Source organism: Pelobates fuscus, chromosome 9 (assembly GCF_036172605.1).
Source record: "Pelobates fuscus isolate aPelFus1 chromosome 9, aPelFus1.pri, whole genome shotgun sequence".
Taxonomy (NCBI): Eukaryota; Metazoa; Chordata; class Amphibia; order Anura; family Pelobatidae; genus Pelobates; species Pelobates fuscus.
The window spans coordinates 14688353-14707464 of record NC_086325.1 but is presented as its reverse complement, the minus strand read 5'-3'; the positions used below and the strand labels follow the sequence as shown (position 1 = coordinate 14707464).

Here is a 19112-nt window from a genome sequence, read left to right as displayed (position 1 = left end):
GCTGCCTCGTTGTTGATTTGCTGTGTGTGGATTCTGATAAAGTGTAAGCTTGTTCCTATGATTTGCTCTGTATCATATCTGTCTGGTGAATGTGCAGGACTGGCTGCATGCAGTGGGCTCCTGGGACAAGGCCATCCATTAGGTGAGGGATTCAAAGAGAAGTGTATTCAGTAAACAGAAATTAACAAGGAATCTGTACATCTTAAACTAAAATATTCAAACTGAAACAATTTTTAACCTCTGATATTTTTCCAGTTTGGCTATTGTCACCTAAAGATTGCAAACCCCTTGTGAATTCTCAACAATTTTTAGTTCAGTGTTAGTTACTACCCCTAACTCACACTAGGTGGAGCCATCTTACCTTGACTTAGGCATCCTCTCTATTTATAAATGCTTCTGATAGACGTTTTAGAGCATATTAATCATTTACTAAATATTTACTGAACTCTGAATTACAGTGAGCTGAAATCCAAATGGCAGCATTTATAGTGTTACTAACTAAAATGAGAATTGTTGGGGACATTTCCCCAAGCCAGCTAGGATCCAGTGGGCTTGAGTCGAGTAAGGAAATGAGAAGCACAGAGTGGGGGACATGCCACCATTAGCTGCGCTGGTGTCAGACACCAGTCTTGCAAGGCATTGATATTGGCCAGCCTGGAACTCTTGTGAGGCAGCTAGTGATGCCCAAGCTACACCACCGGCAGCCAACGGCTTGAACTTGGTATACACAGCGTTTCACAGCGAGACTGCAGGCACCATGACCACTTCGAATCACTGTGCTTATAGTCACTGATAGGCTGGAAATAATAACAGGGTCTGGAAACCCTTACGCTGCCATGGACTTATGCACTAACACGCTTCTGCTTTCCTTTGTCTCTGTAATCAGCTTCTGGGAATACTCCAAGAAGTCACACCATTTCAGATGGATTATCAATAAGCATTTGAAGGTTTAATGCGTCGTACATCGTATATATAATACATAGTTTGTCTAGGGGTGTATACATCAATGGCAACATTAACCAATCATGGAAGTCTCAGAACCGAAAGTATCGTTTTTCATATATCGTTACATAATGCTGCTAGTTAGTCCTAACTGATGCACGTGACAGTATGAGATTAGGAACCCAATTAAGAATTGCAGGTGCTAGAAAGAATGCTATGTTTTTTCAAGTGCAGGATGTTTATAAGAGATAGCGAAAGCTGGTGTCAGGTAAGAACAGAAAAATAATGCATGTTTAAAAAAATGCGAGTTTAACCCTTTCAAAGCATGAGTATCTTGTATTATAATCAGGCCTCCTGACCATTCGGTCTTTCAATCTATGAATACAGTAATACCTGAGCTATGTAATAAGAATTACAGAAGTAGAAAGCAGGACATGAGACGGACACCCTGGAACATAACATATATATATATATAAATAGCTCTGTATGTTTAGGGGAATATTCACTAAGCATTGCATAGGTAAAACTATGTATTTTCCAACAGTAACCCTTTAATATCGCAATCAGAGGCCATCACTCCCCCCGGTGGTAAAATGATAAATTGTACCTTTATTTTGTAATTCCATTCTTTGTTTATACCGGTTCACATTTACAAGTATAACACACCAAGGACATCATAAACTAAAAAACAAAAAATGACAAAAATTGTGGTTAATAGAAAATGTAGGCTGTAATAAGCTTATATGTGACTGAGGCTGAATTGGGGGATTTTTCTAAATAATTATTTGGCCTAAATATTGCAATTTGGTTTTGATTTCACTACAATCCTGAGTTTAATTATTAAACTCCAAGATGAGCCTTTCAAATTATTTAATATTATTGGATAAACCTTTAAATGTTTTCTTTAAAGCTATTAAAATATCAAAACATATAACATATATAAAACATTATTGATTTATCAAAATATTTAAACATTTTCCAATATATTAAATCATTTGAAATGCATACCCAAAAATATTCAACGAGGCCTACGTTAGCCCTTTATAAAATCTTTTTTGAATTGTTGCCCTTTGATCCTGGGATCCATCTCCCCACTAAAGCCAGCTCAGGCCATGCAGTACCCCAAATCTCAATTAACCCCACATCTAAACGTACCCAAATTTGATTCCCCCAAGTAAAGAATATCCTTCCCCTGTAACCACTTGTACTCAAGCATTTTCTTAAGCCACTACTCTTTCAGACGCTCACCTGCTGGCAGCTACCCCACTTGCTCAAGGTGCGTCCATCCAAAACAAGCACATGGGCATGCCACCCCTCCCTTATCCTCTGTACAAATGCCCCCTCACCATGGTTATATACCCCATGTAATATTTCCCCCTCTCCATGGTTATATGCCTCCTGTAATAAATACCCCACTCCATGGTTATATACCCCCTCTCTATGTTTATATGCCCCCTGTAATAAATACCCCCACTCCATGGTTATGCACCCCATGTAATAATGCTCCCTCACTATGGTTATATAACCCCTGTAATAATACCCCCCCCCCCTTCCATGGTTATATACCCCATGTAATAATGCTCCCTCACTATGGTTATATACCCCCTGTAATAATACACCCTCAACATGGTTATATATCCCCTGTAATAAACCCCCTCTCCATGGTTATATACCCCATGTAATAATACCACCTCTATATGGTGATATCCCCCTTGTACTAATAACATCTCCATGGTTATATTCCCCCATGTACTAATACCCTCTCCGTTGTTATAACACCCTGTACTAATACCCTCTCCATGGTTATATCCCACTGTACTACTACTCTATCCATGGTTATATCCCCCTCTCCTGTACTAATACCCTCTCCATGGTTATATACCCGCTGTACTAATACCTCTACGTGGTTATATCCTCCCTGTACTAATACCCTCTCCATGGTTATATCCCCCACTCCTGTAATAATACCCTCTCCGTGGTTATATACCCCCTGTACTAATACCCTCTCCAAGGTTATAAACACCCTGTACTAATGTCCTCTCCATGGTTATATACCCCCTATACTAATACCCTCTCCGTGGTTATATACCCCCTGTACTAATAACCTCTCCATGGTTATATACCCCCTGTAATAATACCCTCTCCATGGTTACATACCCCCTGTACTAATACCCTCTCCATGGTTATATACCCCCTGTACTAATATCCTCTCCATGGTTGAAAACACCCTGTACTAATGTCCTCTCCATGGTTATATACCCCCTGTACTAATACCCCTCTCTGGGGTTATATACACCCTCTCCTGTTATAATACCCCTATCCATGGTTATATACCCCCTCTCCCGTAATAATACCCCTCTCCATGGTTATATATCCCCTATCCTGTATTAATACCCCTCTCTGGGGTTATATACCCCATGTAATAATGCACCCTCTCCATGGTTATAAACCCCTCTCCTGTAATAATACCCCTCTCTGGGGGTTATAAACTCCATGTAATAATGCACTCTCTCCATGATTATATACCCCTCTCCTGTAATAATACCCCTCTCCATGGTTATATACCCCCTATCCTGTATTAATACCCCTCTCTTGGGTTAAATAGCCCATGTAATAATGCACCCTCTCCATGGTTATAAACCCCTCTCCTGTAATAATACCCCTCTCTGGGGATATAAACCCCTCTCCTCTAATAATACCCCTCTCTGGGGTTATATACCCCTCTCCTGTAATAATACCCCTCTCCATGGTCATATACCCCCTCTCCTGTATTAACACCCCTCTCTGGGGTTATATACCCCTGTCCTGTAATAATACCCTCTCCTGAAATAATTCCCCTCTCTGGGGTTATATACCCCCTGTATTAATACCCCTCTCTGGGGTCATATACCCACTCTCCTGTAATAATACCCTCTCTGGGGTTATATACCCCCTCTCCTGTAATAATTCCCTTCTCTGGGGTTATATACCCCCTGTATTAATTCCCCTATCTGGGGTTATATACCCCCTGTATTAACACCCCTCTCTGGGGTTATATACCCCCTCTCCTGTAATAATACCCCTCTCTGGGGTTATATACCCCCTCTCATGTAATAATACCCCTCTCTGGGGTTATATACACCCTCTCCTTTATTAATACCCCTCTCTGGGGTTATATACCCCCCTCTCCTGTAACAATAACCCTCTCTGGGGTTATATACCCCCTCTCCTGTAATAATACCCCTCTCTGAGGTTATATACCCCCTCTCCTGTAATAATACCCCTCTCTGGGGTTATATACCCCCTCTCCAGTAATAATACCCCTCTCTGAGGTTATATACCCCTCTCCTGTAATAATACCCCTCTATGGGGTAATATACCCCTCTCCTGTCAGAATACCCCTCTCTGGGGTTATATACGCCCTCTCCTGTAATAATACCCCTCTCTGGGGTTATATAACCCCTCTCCTGTAATAATAACCCTCTCTGGGGTTATATACCCCCTCTCCTGTAATAATACCCCTCTCTGGGGTTATATACCCCCTCTACTGTAATAATACCCCTCTCTGAGGTTATATACCCCTCTCCTGTAATAATACCCCTCTCTGGGGTTATATCCCCCTCTCTTGTAAGAATACCGGGTCATATACCCCTCTCCTGTAATAACACCCCATGTAACCCCATGTATGGGGTTATATACCGCCCTCGCCCTCGCCCTACTAACAACCTCCTTCCTTAGCACGTGCCTTTCCTCCGTTTCTATGGAAATGTTATGCCATTTGAAATGTTATGACAGGAAAAGGGCGGGATCGCTGCCGATTGGCCGAGATAACAGTTTGAAGTTTGCGATTGGTGATTGGCTGGGGCGGGAGCTCCAATCTTTGATTGGTTAGTACTACTGCCACTCAATTATGAGAAACAGGAAGTACAGTCACAGCAGCCCATGTTATAAGTAGCCGTGACCGCAAAGGATTCTGGGAGAGGTAATGAACCAACCTCAAGTAATGTCATATAATAAAATAAATATATAGTTTAATTATCCTCTGTATAGTCTGATATAATGTGTATATACCCTGTGTTATAATATAACATGGACTGAATTATCCTCTGTATAGTCTGATATAATGTGTATATATACCCTGTGTTATAATATAACATGGACTGTATTATCCCCTGTATAGTCTGATATAATGTGTATATACCCTGTGTTATAATATAACATGGACTGAAGGATTCTCTGTATAGTCTGATATAATGTGTATATACCCTGTGTTATAATATAACATGGACTCTAATGATCCTCTGTATAGTCTGATATAATGTGTATATATACCCTGTGTTATAATATAACATGGACTGAATGATCCTCTGTATAGTCTGATATAATGTGTATATACCCTGTGTTATAATATAACATGGACTGAATGATCCTCTGTATAGTCTGATATAATGTGTATATATACCCTGTGTTATAATATAACATGGACTGAATGATCCTCTGTATAGTCTGATATAATGTGTATACACCCTGTGTTATAATATAACATGGACTGAATGATCCTCTGTATAGTCTGATATAATGTGTGTGTATATATACCCTGTGTTATAATATAACATGGACTGAATTATCCTCTGTATAGTCTGATATAATGTGTATATACCCTGTGTTATAATATAACATGGACTGAATTATCCTCTGTATAGTCTGATATAATGTGTATATACCCTGTGTTATAATATAACATGGACTGAATTATCCTCTGTATAGTCTGATATAATGTGTATATATACCCTGTGTTATAATATAACATGGACTGTATTATCCCCTGTATAGTCTGATATAATGTGTATATATACCCTGTGTTATAATATAACATGGACTGAATGATCCTCTGTATAGTCTGATATAATGTGTATATACCCTGTGTTATAATATAACATGGACTGAATGATCCTCTGTATAGTCTGATATAATGTGTATATACCCTGTGTTATAATATAACATGGACTGAATGATCCTCTGTATAGTCTGATATAATGTGTGTGTATATATACCCTGTGTTATAATATAACATGGACTGAATTATCCTCTGTATAGTCTGATATAATGTGTATATACCCTGTGTTATAATATAACATGGACTGAATGATCCTCTGTATAGTCTGATATAATGTGTGTATATATACCCTGTGTTATAATATAACATGGACTGAATTATCCTCTGTATAGTCTGATATAATGTGTATATATACCCTGTGTTATAATATAACATGGACTGAATGATCCCCTGTATAGTCTGATATAATGTGTATATACCCTGTGTTATAATATAACATGGACTGAATGATCCTCTGTATAGTCTGATATAATGTGTATATATACCCTGTGTTATAATATAACATGGACTGAATTATCCTCTGTATAGTCTGATATAATGTGTATATATACCCTGTGTTATAATATAACATGGACTGAATGATCCTCTGTATAGTCTGATATAATGTGTATATACCCTGTGTTATAATATAACATGGACTGAATGATCCTCTGTATAGTCTGATATAATGTGTATATACCCTGTGTTATAATATAACATGGACTGTATTATCCTCTGTATAGTCTGATATAATGTGTATATACCCTGTGTTATAATATAACATGGACTGTATTATCCTCTGTATAGTCTGATATAATGTGTGTGTATATATACCCTGTGTTATAATATAACATGGACTGAATGATCCTCTGTATAGTCTGATATAATGTGTATATATACCCTGTGTTATAATATAACATGGACTGAATGATCCTCTGTATAGTCTGATATAATGTGTATATACCCTGTGTTATAATATAACATGGACTGAATTATCCTCTGTATAGTCTGATATAATGTGTATATATACCCTGTGTTATAATATAACATGGACTGAATGATCCTCTGTATAGTCTGATATAATGTGTATATACCCTGTGTTATAATATAACATGGACTGAATTATCCTCTGTATAGTCTGATATAATGTGTATATACCCTGTGTTATAATATAACATGGACTGTATTATCCTCTGTATAGTCTGATATAATGTGTGTGTATATACCCTGTGTTATAATATAACATGGACTGAATTATCCTCTGTATAGTCTGATATAATGTGTATATACCCTGTGTTATAATATAACATGGACTGAATGATCCTCTGTATAGTCTGATATAATGTGTATATATACCCTGTGTTATAATATAACATGGACTGAATTATCCTCTGTATAGTCTGATATAATGTGTATATACCCTGTGTTATAATATAACATGGACTGAATTATCCTCTGTATAGTCTGATATAATGTGTATATACCCTGTGTTATAATATAACATGGACTGAATGATCCTCTGTATAGTCTGATATAATGTGTATATACCCTGTGTTATAATATAACATGGACTGAATGATCCTCTGTATAGTCTGATATAATGTGTATATACCCTGTGTTATAATATAACATGGACTGAATGATCCTCTGTATAGTCTGATATAATGTGTATATACCCTGTGTTATAATATAACATGGACTGAATGATCCTCTGTATAGTCTGATATAATGTGTATATACCCTGTGTTATAATATAACATGGACTGAATGATCCTCTGTATAGTCTGATATAATGTGTGTGTATATACCCTGTGTTATAATATAACATGGACTGAATGATCCTCTGTATAGTCTGATATAATGTGTATATACCCTGTGTTATAATATAACATGGACTGTATTATCCTCTGTATAGTCTGATATAATGTGTATATACCCTGTGTTATAATATAACATGGACTCTAATGATCCTCTGTATAGTCTGATATAATGTGTGTATATACCCTGTGTTATAATATAACATGGACTGTATTATCCTCTGTATAGTCTGATATAATGTGTATATATACCCTGTGTTATAATATAACATGGACTGAATTATCCTCTGTATAGTCTGATATAATGTGTATATACCCTGTGTTATAATATAACATGGACTGAATTATCCTCTGTATAGTCTGATATAATGTGTATATACCCTGTGTTATAATATAACATGGACTGAATGATCCTCTGTATAGTCTGATATAATGTGTATATACCCTGTGTTATAATATAACATGGACTGTATTATCCTCTGTATAGTCTGATATAATGTGTATATACCCTGTGTTATAATATAACATGGACTCTAATGATCCTCTGTATAGTCTGATATAATGTGTGTATATATACCCTGTGTTATAATATAACATGGACTGTATTATCCTCTGTATAGTCTGATATAATGTGTATATATACCCTGTGTTATAATATAACATGGACTGAATTATCCTCTGTATAGTCTGATATAATGTGTATATACCCTGTGTTATAATATAACATGGACTGAATTATCCTCTGTATAGTCTGATATAATGTGTATATACCCTGTGTTATAATATAACATGGACTGAATGATCCTCTGTATAGTCTGATATAATGTGTATATACCCTGTGTTATAATATAACATGGACTGAATTATCCTCTGTATAGTCTGATATGTGTATATGCCATGTGGTTATAAATATAACATATATCAAATATAAAAGTATGATTTGTGTTGAGTTTGAGTTTATTATTATTCAGAACATATCATTAGATGGACAGAATAAGACTCTGAGAAGGTCACATGTGGATTTGATTCTGATATTTCTTTTGTCTCTGCAGATTGCTGGGATGCAGACTGGGGTTGGTTCCTGTGACTTGGAATGTTTTCTCCTGGATAAAGTATGTGAATTCCCTGGGATTGTTGGGGCATTTTTAGGATTAGATGAGGTGCTGACAGATTAGAGGGGCATATCTGAGATTAGATTTCGTGTATTGGATTATATGACAGATATAGGATTAAATAGAACGTAACTAAAATAGTAATAGTATCAGCTGCTGCACCTCTACTATAAACCATACTCTGTCTAATGTAATGTAATGATATATATATATATATATATATATATATATATATATATATATTGAGAGGGAGCACAAAAAAAATCCCAATTCAATAAATATATATATAATTTCACAGAAAAAAATAATTCACACTATCTCCTGAACCCAAGCTGATGAATAATAGACAAATATTAGAATAGCCTACTATAAAGTGCTTCACATTCTGCTACTGCACAAAACATGGGAGAACGTGAATGGGGGTTACGTGGGGATGGGAGAACGTGAAGGGGGGGGGGTATCGCGTGGGGGATGGGAGAACTTGAAGGGGGGGGTATCGCGTGGGGGATGGGAGAACGTGAAGGGGGGGGGTATCGTGTGGGGGATGGGAGAACGTGAAGGGGGGGAATCGCGTGGGGGATGAGAGAACGTGAAACATCTTGAAGGAGTGGTGTGCTACAATTTGTATCTAATATTTTGCGTTATCACCTGAATCATCTTTGATTAGTGGCTACTGGAATTTTCCAGTTTCAGCCGACAATTCACAGATTTTACTATTATCATGACGTAAAGTCATGATTTTATTAACGACACGGAGGCTCCTATTATGCTGCACTCTTTCTTTATTTCCCTCAGCAGCAAAGACATTTTTTTTTTAAACATAACCAGTATATAACATTAGAGTCTGAGAGTAGTATCTCCTTAGCAACAGGAACAGCCAATCAGGTTCCTCTCTCCAGCATAATAGGCTCTGTCAATCCTATTCCTCTTTATTTGCGATCCCGAATAACGATAACCATCCAACCAAAAATTGGTCCGATCACAAAGGTAATATCCGTAAAGATATGTAGATTAAGCTGTAAAAGATATGGTAATATTCTAGTATGAAACAGAGTGTATGCATGAATCACCAGTCATTGTGGATAGAGTTTAATTATTTCAAGCTATCGTGAATAAGGATTAGGGATTGAGAAACATAACCGGAGGGAAAAAACTCCATGACATCAGGACTTACCGTGAGCCAACTTACCCTTAATCTGTTCCTTGTGGATAAGATCAAGTAATGACATACATAGCATGAAGAGGAAACTCCATAAATCAGGACTTACCGTGAGATCAACTTACCCATATTCCCTCCTTCTTCGGGCTGGGCGGGAAGGATAATACTCGCCTCCGTGTCGTTAATAAAATCATGACTTTACGTCATGATAATAGTAAAATCTGTGAATTTTATTAAGACACGGAGGCTCCTATTATGCTGGTTTAACGCTGGGAGACTACCGTTCCCGCAAAGTGTTGAATGGGTTTAAAATAAAAGTCACGAAAGGTGGATTCTGATGACCAATCGGCCGCTTTCATAATGTCTTCAAGTCGACAACCAATCGAAGAGGCTTTGGAAGCCATCACTCCCCGTACAGAGTGAGGTGAGAATAATGACGTGTCAATGCCCGCTAAGGACATAATCCATTTAACCCAGCGAGCGAGGATAGGAGTAGATACTGGAAGGTGTGGTTTTCGGAATGAAACAAAGAGTTCGTGTTTCGTTATGTCCCGTAGTGCGGAGGTGCGAGATTCGTAAGTTTGTAAGCATTTGACCGGGCATAGGAGCGGCCTGTCCGGAAACACTGGGTATGACACTCTCTTTGATGACGACTTTGTTCTTTGAGAAATATCGAAATTGACCTCTTCGGGGGTGTAGGAACATGCGGTGAGGTCCAGAGCTCTGACATCGGAAACCCTCTTGCAGGATATGAGGCAAAGGAGCATAACCAGTTTAGCAGACAGCTGTTTCAGGGACAGAACTGCATTGTCTGGCCATGATTCTAGGAAAGTGAGAATGATGGAGACGTCCCACAGTACCGAATATCGTGGCACCGGGGGACGTGCAAATTTTATGCCGCGTAAGAGTCTACATATCATCGTCTGGCGTCCAATCGGGATTCCATCTAAACCTCGGTGTGTAGCCGAAATGGCCGATCGGTACAGGTTCACTGTACGGTAGGCTTTGCCATCTTCAAACAGTGAAGTCAGGAATTGAAGGATCGAGGTTAAAGGAGCCGATATGGGATCCAAATCTCGTTCCAGGCACCAATCACGCCATCTGATCCACGAAGACTTATAAGCCTGTCTCGTGCCGGGTGCCCATGCGCCCTCGAGAAGGTGGAGAGTTGTCTCCGAAACTTCCTGGATTGCCCAAGGTCCCCTGAAATCAGCCACACTGTAAGATGTAGAAGGCCTTGTTGTATCAAGGGATGAGGGGATCCTTCCGGGTCCTAAAGGAGGTACTCTAAGTGTGGGAGAATGCGGGGTATATCTATCTCCATCTCTAAGAGGGGGGGGGGAAACCCATGGTTGGGAGGGCCATAATGGTGTCACAATCACCAGGGTTCCCGTCTGGCGTTGCAGCTGCAGTAGGCAACGTGGGATCATTTCAAACGGTGGAAAGGCATAATTCCTTGTGGACGCCCAATCTTGGGTGAATGCATCTGTTGCCAGTGCTGATGGGTATGGTCTCCAGCTGACAAATCTGGGCAGTTGGGCATTCAAGCGGGAGGCAAAAAGATCTTTGTCCATGGGGCCCCATAGTGACCGTATATCTTTGATGACCCTGGGGTCCAGTCGCCAGTCGCTGGGGTCTCTGAGGTGTTGTGAGCACCAATCCGCCGTGGTGTTGCAGAGACCGGGTATGTATTCTGCTGTGACTGAGATGCCTTGTGTCAGGCAGAATTGCCAGAAATCTCGTGCCATGTTCGCCAGAATCCTCGATTTCGTGCCCCATAGGTGGTTGATATATCGGACTGACGATATATTGTCCATCTTCAGGAGGATAGAGCTCTGGGCTTGAGTAGGCGAAAAACTGCGGATCGCAAAGGATCAGCGAGAAATTCCAGGCAATTGATGTGGAGGGATGATTCCATGTCGGACCATTTGCCACCTGTAGATACATTTCCACAGCGTTCACCCGAACCAGGTAAGCTCGCGTCGGACTCTATTATGAGATCTGGTGTGGTGCCAAAGATGGCGCGGCCATTCCAGGCTTCCATATGGAGGAGCCACCATTTTAGTTAGTCTTTCGCTTCCGCGTTTAGGGTGATCCAGTCCGTGTAGGCTACCCCGTCTCTCAAGTGGGAAGCTTGTAAGCGTTGTAGCGCCCAATAATGGAGAGGCCCGGGAAAATGGCCTGTATGGAGGCCGCCAGAAGACCTATCATTCTTGCCAACTGTTTGAGAGTGAGCTGGGGAGTTGCCAGCGTGCGTCTGATCTCCTTCTTTATACTGTTTCATTTTGTTATTGGCAGATGTAGGGTCTGCGACGTAGAGTCCACGATGAGGCCCAAGAACTCTGTGTTGTGTGGGAACCAACATGGATTTCTCCCAATTGACGAGAAAACCTAGGTTTTGTAATAGAATAGAGTCCAGTGCAGATGGGTCTTGGTGAGTTGAGAAGATTGGCCCATGATGAGGATGTTGTCTAAGTAGATTATAAGACGTACTCCTCGACTGCGTAGTAAGGCGACCACGGGCTTCATAAGTTTGGTGAAGCACCACGGGGCTGAAGATAGACCGAAAGGGAGACAGGAGAATCTCCATTTTTTTTCCCTGCCAAATGAATTGCAGGAAGTCTTGGTGTTGTAGGGCAATCGGCACCGTAAGGTAAGCATCTTGTAGGTCTAACGTTGCTGTTGTGGACCGTTTCGCTCACAAGAGGATAAAACCCAGTTTAGGCGATAATCCCCTTTCCCATAGACCAACAGCTACTGCAATCACCAACCTCCCGAACTCCAAACTGCACGTATTCACCAACTCTCGAACAGCAGACACACGAACCCTGGAAGCAGCCGAACAGGAAAGGCAATACGAACAGCTTACACTCCTGGCAATCGGCATACAGTCAAATTCCCCCCAAGAATGAGACAACACTTCAGCTCACACAACAGGCTTATATGGGATCCTCCCATGCAAGGGAGGGATTTACAGTAATTACACAATACACCAATCACACATGAGTTACCTCCCACAATGCCTCACATTCTCTCCTCTCTGCCCTGGAGATAATTGGGACAGTAAAAGACATAAAATTACCTATTGATGCATTTAGTACACAAAACACATACATGCAATATATCCCCAGGTAGCTTAGATCTGAGCGCACATTATTACCGAATGACGCTCAGATCACATACATATAGTTCAATCGCCATGGAGCCAAAGTCTTTCACATAGTCTTTCGTTACACGAATAGGCTCCATGGCATGGCTATCTGGGGTGAGGCTGTTCATACGGTCAAACTACCGAATGAACAGCCAGTCGGTTCCACTACCGAATGCCGAGGTAAGGAGGCTGGCGGCTCAGCGGTGTTCGCGCAATAAAGTGTCCGTTTTCAGTTCCATAGTTTGAGCGCTGAACACCGCTGGCCGTTCGGAAGTTAAAATGGCCGCTGCCATGTGTTCGGCAAATGAACAAAGGCCACCCAGCGTTCATCAATTAAGCTGCGGTTAACCGCAGCTTCTGGGCGGTTAATTGATGGCACACTCCTGCTCCTAGGTGGTCCCTCATACGGTAGTTTGTTCGGTAGCTGGAATCTACCGAACACCCCGGCTGAAAGGCACGAACAAGCCTTTCTGCAGGGAGAATAAACGTTTTTCAAGTCTGGTCCATAGTCCAAAGGGAGCAGGCGAGCAACCAGGCTTCTCCAGTTCACAGTGGCGAGATTGGATGGAAACTGTGGCGAAACCAATCTGATGGTTGGAGGAGATCTCTTAGACAGTGTATTCCCTCCATTTTGAAATGGTTGTATGATACGTAAGTGTTGAGGTGTTTCAAATTGATCACTGGGCGGACACCGCCACCTTTTTTGGCAACTAGAAATAGGTTGCTCACATACCCTGGTGTGGTCATAGGGATTTCTGTGATGGCTCGTTTTTTTTTTACCAAGTCCCGGATCTCCTTGGTGACAAGTATTGCGTCTTGTTGGGAAAAACGGATTTCCCGTGGAGGGGAATGTTGCATTGGTATAGACAGGAAGTCTATGACATATCCTTTTACAGTGTTGAGTACCCAGACATCTGATGAAATGTGGGACCATACATGGAAAAAATGACGGAGTCTGCCCCCCACTGCCCCTAGGGAAAAATGGAACATAAGAGGACTTACCATAAGGTCGTCGTCCTCAGTGAGCACTCCGTGGTCCTCGAGCAACCCATGGCCGCCCACGTTGTGGGAAGAAGGCCGGGACGTTGCGATGTTCCTGGAAACTAGCTCGCCCAATATAGGAGCCTCAGTTCTGTCTAAATGAACTCCTGTTAACACGGCCGGACAGGCGGCTCCTGGCTCTTCAAGCCCCACCAAAAACCTTAGGGTGGAATACTTTGCGCATGTTAGATTGCGCTTTATCAAGGGCAGTAAACGTATGGACGAAGGAGCCGAGCTCCTTAACGAAGTTGTCTCCGAACAAGAGACCTTTGGCTTGGGTGCCCGGCTCATTCAGAGCAATGTTAATTAATTTGGGTTCAATTTTTAACAATATAGATTTGCGACGCTCCGTGGCCATCGCAGTGTTAGCATTGCCAATTAAACAAATGATTCGTTGGATCCACCCGCTTATGGCAGCCCGGTCCAAATCTTGGTCGTCTTCGACCATTTCAAAAATCTTAGTTGCCGGACCCAATATGTCTAATACTTTATCCTGGCAATTACGCAGGGAAAAATCCAAGCCTTTGTTAGGCTTCCAACCTGTCTTACTCAGGAATTGTATAATTTTAGGGTTAACTGCAGGTGTTCTGCAAGCATCATCAGGGACCGTGGGTCTTATTGCGTGTCGCCTTATCCAAAGGCTTGCGTACTCTAGACGCTATATATCTCGCCACATGGTCCGAGGGGGACCATTCCGCTGATTGTGGATGGCGCAGATCATCGGGGTCAAATAGGGGTTCCCCGTGGGGGTCCAGGATCGTATCCGTGTCCCCTGGGGCTTTTTGCTCCACATGATATGTCTCGGCTTGAGACGCAGTGCGGTCTCGGTCAGGATCGTATCCTTCGGCCAGACTATCTGATTCCAGATCCGAGGGATCTTCCGAATCCAGATAGGTTTCCCCCTCAATATCGCTGAGATCTGACTCAGAATCTAGTTGGGCTTTTGGCCTTTTCCATTATCTTATTTTGCCCGGCTAGTGGCTCTTTTGCGCAGTGGTGGAATAGACGCGCCATCTGTGACAGGTGCATAACTGTCCATCTGAGATATTGAGGAGTGTTTTGTTTTGCCAAGGCCTTACGGCCAGCCTGAGGCTGTACAGGGGTCGTGGTCGGTAAGCCTGGGTAATGGCCGGTTGTGCCGATTTCTGAGCCTGAATAAAGGCATGTGTCAGTGTCTGTGACAGTGAGTCAGACATTAGTCCCATGGCTGAGGTAAAGGCTTTAGTCATAGCCTGTGACATAGTTTTGTCAAATAGAGTCCGCATATCAGCAGGGGTATCAAGCTCAGCTTAAGGTATTTTTGAATCCTCTTGAGTGGGGACATAAGACCCAGATGGGTTTTGATTATCTTTGTCAGCAGGCATAATGATTATGCAATGAAGACTGACAGGTATAGAAAAGAAACCGTTAAATTGTTGAACCTAGAGGAATGAAACAACTTAGAGAAGGGTTTATTAACCCAAAGAAAGGGAGAGGGAATCAGGGAACAGACAAGTACTCACAATATTAGAATACAATTGAAAATCAGACCAGAGATACAGAGAGCCGTCCGACCGCCACTATCACTAAACCTCAACTCCGAGTACCGGCCGTTGGGGGCAGTAACAAGCTCCGAGCGCGGAAAAAAAATGGCCAATGCGCATGGCGAAAGTCCCGAAAAGGCAGGAGCGTTCGTGTAACTTGCCGCCGCGAATGGCGAAAAATAAGCAAGTAATCGTGTCGGGGAAACAACCGAACGCGTAAGTTCGTGAAACTTACGCGTTCGTGGAAAAACACACGAATGTCGTGAACCGGCAATAGGCTATTCGTCTGAACAAGTAAATGGCGGTCTGACAGGCTAAGATGGCGCGAAAGCGCTGTGACAGGATCCAAAAGTCCGTCAGACTTCCCTGCGCCCGATGTGTTGGAACTTTATGCTGCTTATTGGCAGTTTATGCAATTTATAGCAGGCTATGCCAACTATTGTTGGTACTTAAAGCTGCTGTTTGCGTTACGTTAGTTACATAAGTAGGAGTTTTACACTTTATTACATTTTCTAGCCATGCTATTCTAATCCTTTTAATATTCATGAGAGTGCATTCAGGAGATAGCGTGGATTATTTATCCTTAATTATTTTTTTGTGTGGAAGAAATATACATATACACACACACACACACACACACACACACACACACACTGTATATATGTGTATATATATATTTTTTTATGTGTGTGTGTGTATGTATGTGTATGTGTGTGTGTGTATATATATATATATATATATATATATATATATATATATATATACACGATTTCCTGAGTCTGTTTGGCACCAATGAATGTCTATTGGTAATATGGAATTATGAACCTCTAGTTTAGCATATCATTGCTAAAGTGAACTGCAAACCAAGTGTCACACTCTTCATAAACAATTTAGCAGGTTTCCCTAGAATGGTACCAGATCACAGCGACTACAGAATGCTGCAGTGGTGAAAGTGCTGTTGAGAGTCCGTTTAATAATTTGATGGAACCATTTACTCCAATCCTTTCATACTGAATTCATGTAACCAGTCAGTATTTTTAAAATGTTGCTACTTGATTTACCTTTTTCTAAGTTTCTGAGACGTTTCCCAGAACTTACAGACTGGGTCTTTTTGTTAAGCAGGTTCCTCGTGCGGCATATTACATCCCAGAATTCATCAGTGAGCAGGAGGAAGAATACCTGTTACGCCAGGTACAGAGTAAAGTCTATGAAACTCTCCCAGGCTATTAGTGACTGCCACGCCATAACTGATTGTACCCTTTCTGACACTCAGGTATATAACGCTCCCAAGCCCAAATGGACTCAGCTTTCTGGGAGGAAATTACAGAACTGGGGTGAGATATTATGTCCTTCCTTCTTGTCTTGGGTCTCCCTGTCTTTGCACCCGCCCCATGTTTCCCTATGTCTTTGCAGCCGCCCCATGTTTCCCTATGTATCCTTTTCAGCCTTTCACATGATGTCTTTGTGTCTGTATCCTCATTTTTGGCCCTCGTTTTGAATTTTGGCATAGTTGTCCGTACCCATCTCTGTCTGCAATCTTTATGACTACTTTCTTGCTGTGCTCTTTGCCGTTTTGGCTTCACTGTTACTGCCCCTCTTATTTGACGGAAAACAAGGGACCTGCCTTATTTAGGAATTTGGTTTCTCAGAAGATCCTGCCCTCCAACTTGTGTGTTCTGAATGTTTCTGTATTATGTATATAATGTGGTGTAATATAACATATTTTGCTTATTGCCCATGTTGATATCTTTTGTTATAGGGGGCCTACCTCACCCTCGGGGAATGGTATTGGAAAAGCTGCCCTCCTGGCTGCAGACCTACACCGAGAAGATTTCATCATTGGGAGCGTTTGGTGATTACTCTGCCAACCATGTGCTAGTCAATGAGTATAAGTCTGGAGAGGGTATAATGGTAAGTATATGGAAACTCTAAATGCATTCTGTCTTTTCCTTGGTTTTTTATTATGTCTTATCTTCCCTTACAGCCTCATGAGGATGGTCCTCTATATTACCCCACAGTCACCACCATTAGCCTAGGGTCACATATTGTTTTGGACTTCTACTTGCCTGTGGATCGAGAATGTCTAGAGGACCAACAACTGGTAAATTATACAAGTCTAGGGTTTGACAACTAGTCCAAATCTCAGGTTCTCTATTTGAAGTGTAGCAAGGTTTGCTTTATGTTTTGGAGGAGGTGTTTTTATTGTATGTTATAACAGCTGTTTCTTGTTCCAGGGTAGTAAGTCAGAGGATCAGCGCCATGTCTTTTCCCTGCTGCTGGAGCCACGGAGTCTCCTCCTTCTGCGTGAAGATCTGTATACGCGTTACCTTCATGGGATACGACCAGTGATGTGTGACACGTTGAGTCATACCGTAGCCAACTTAGCACAATGCTCAGCTTCTTCTGAGGAAACATTACAGAGAGGGACACGGGTGTCGCTGACTATCCGTTATGTCCCTAAAGTCCTGAAAACGTCCCTCTTCTTTGGGAAAGGGAGATGACAAGATCTGAACGACTCTAAATTGACTCTTTAAGCAGAAAGGAATACGATATGGCGTACATTGCGATTGTTCTAATTGTACATCCATTAAACTGTGCTAAAGAGTGTACTTCCAACAGGCCGAGAGCACAGCGTTTGCATGTTGCTCTCTGCTCTGTATCTTTATATACAGATCGTGGCTTTTACCCTACACATTGGCACTCGGTGAACTCCTGTTTTATATCATGTCACTGAGAATATATTTAATAAATATATTGGTCGTTTTATGAATACTAAACCAACAAAAAATAAGTGAACATCAAATGAGCAGGGTGCGGAGTTTATGAATGTTTTAATTTTTTTCCACAAGCCAAGACTGAATAAATGAGGCACAAAAATACAGATAAGGAAAGCCATAACTAGCAGCACCTTGTAGGGTCAGATTGGAGAGTTTGCGAGGCTTGGGTGCTACGTGGATGGTGTTTATAAAAGGAAAACACTGACTCCCCCAGGTTATGGTTGATGCATGGTTATACAAGAATGCTACTGGCACAGCACACAAAATACAGCAGATCACTTTTAATAAAGAACTATTGGGCAGACTAGGTGGGCCGAATGGTTCTTATCTGCCGTCACATTCTATGTTTCTATGTCGCCACTAAAAAAATTAAAATTATTTACAGATTGTAAAACGTTCCCGTGAACTGGATAAATATTAAGAATATAATAAAGGGATTGGACCCATTTATTGGAATCTTCTTCTGAGGACTGTATAAATATATTAATATTATTTATATACGCTGGTTTTTCTTCTTCAAAGTCCTGATTGACCGTTTGGAGTGGTTGCTACGGACCCTTAGAATGGCTGTCACTAGAATTACTACAGCAGTGGGATCACTCTGGATTTTGTGTAGAGCTCTTTGTAATAGTTCTATAGAAAGAGGAAGGGAATAATCAAATGGTTTTGTCTCATGTTGTGGAGATCAGGCTTCTTACTGCGTTTGCTGACGTTAAAAAATATCCGTTAATAAAC

General features: G+C 41.2%; 1 protein-coding gene across 2 annotated transcripts; it reads left to right on the top strand.

Moving 5' to 3' along the window:
- Positions 1-4805: 4805 nt before the first annotated feature.
- Positions 4806-18821, top strand: ALKBH6 (alkB homolog 6). 2 transcript variants are annotated; one of them, XM_063433220.1, is made up of 7 exons: positions 4806-4903; positions 8667-8726; positions 16723-16791; positions 16874-16934; positions 17360-17511; positions 17585-17701; positions 17835-18821. In XM_063433220.1, the coding sequence occupies exons 2-7, from the start codon at positions 8676-8678 to the stop codon at positions 18099-18101; spliced, it is 717 nt and encodes a 238-aa protein (XP_063289290.1). In that variant the 5' UTR covers positions 4806-4903; positions 8667-8675; the 3' UTR covers positions 18102-18821. The 2 variants fall into 2 exon arrangements, with proteins under 2 accessions (XP_063289290.1, XP_063289289.1); XM_063433219.1 differs by having other exon boundaries at positions 16720-16791.
- The last annotated feature ends 291 nt before the right edge of the window (positions 18822-19112 follow it).

What these genes read in the sequence shown, in the direction of transcription:
- ALKBH6 (XM_063433219.1), top strand. Translation starts at nt 8,676, where the DNA reads ATGCAGACTGGGGTTGGTTCCTGTGACTTGGAATGTTTTCTCCTGGAT. An exon ending in AATGTTTTCTCCTGGATAAA is followed by an intron (nt 8,727 to 16,719) that starts GTATGTGAATTC and finishes CTTTTTGTTAAG; the next exon opens with CAGGTTCCTCGTGCGGCATA. An exon ending in AAGAATACCTGTTACGCCAG is followed by an intron (nt 16,792 to 16,873) that starts GTACAGAGTAAA and finishes TCTGACACTCAG; the next exon opens with GTATATAACGCTCCCAAGCC.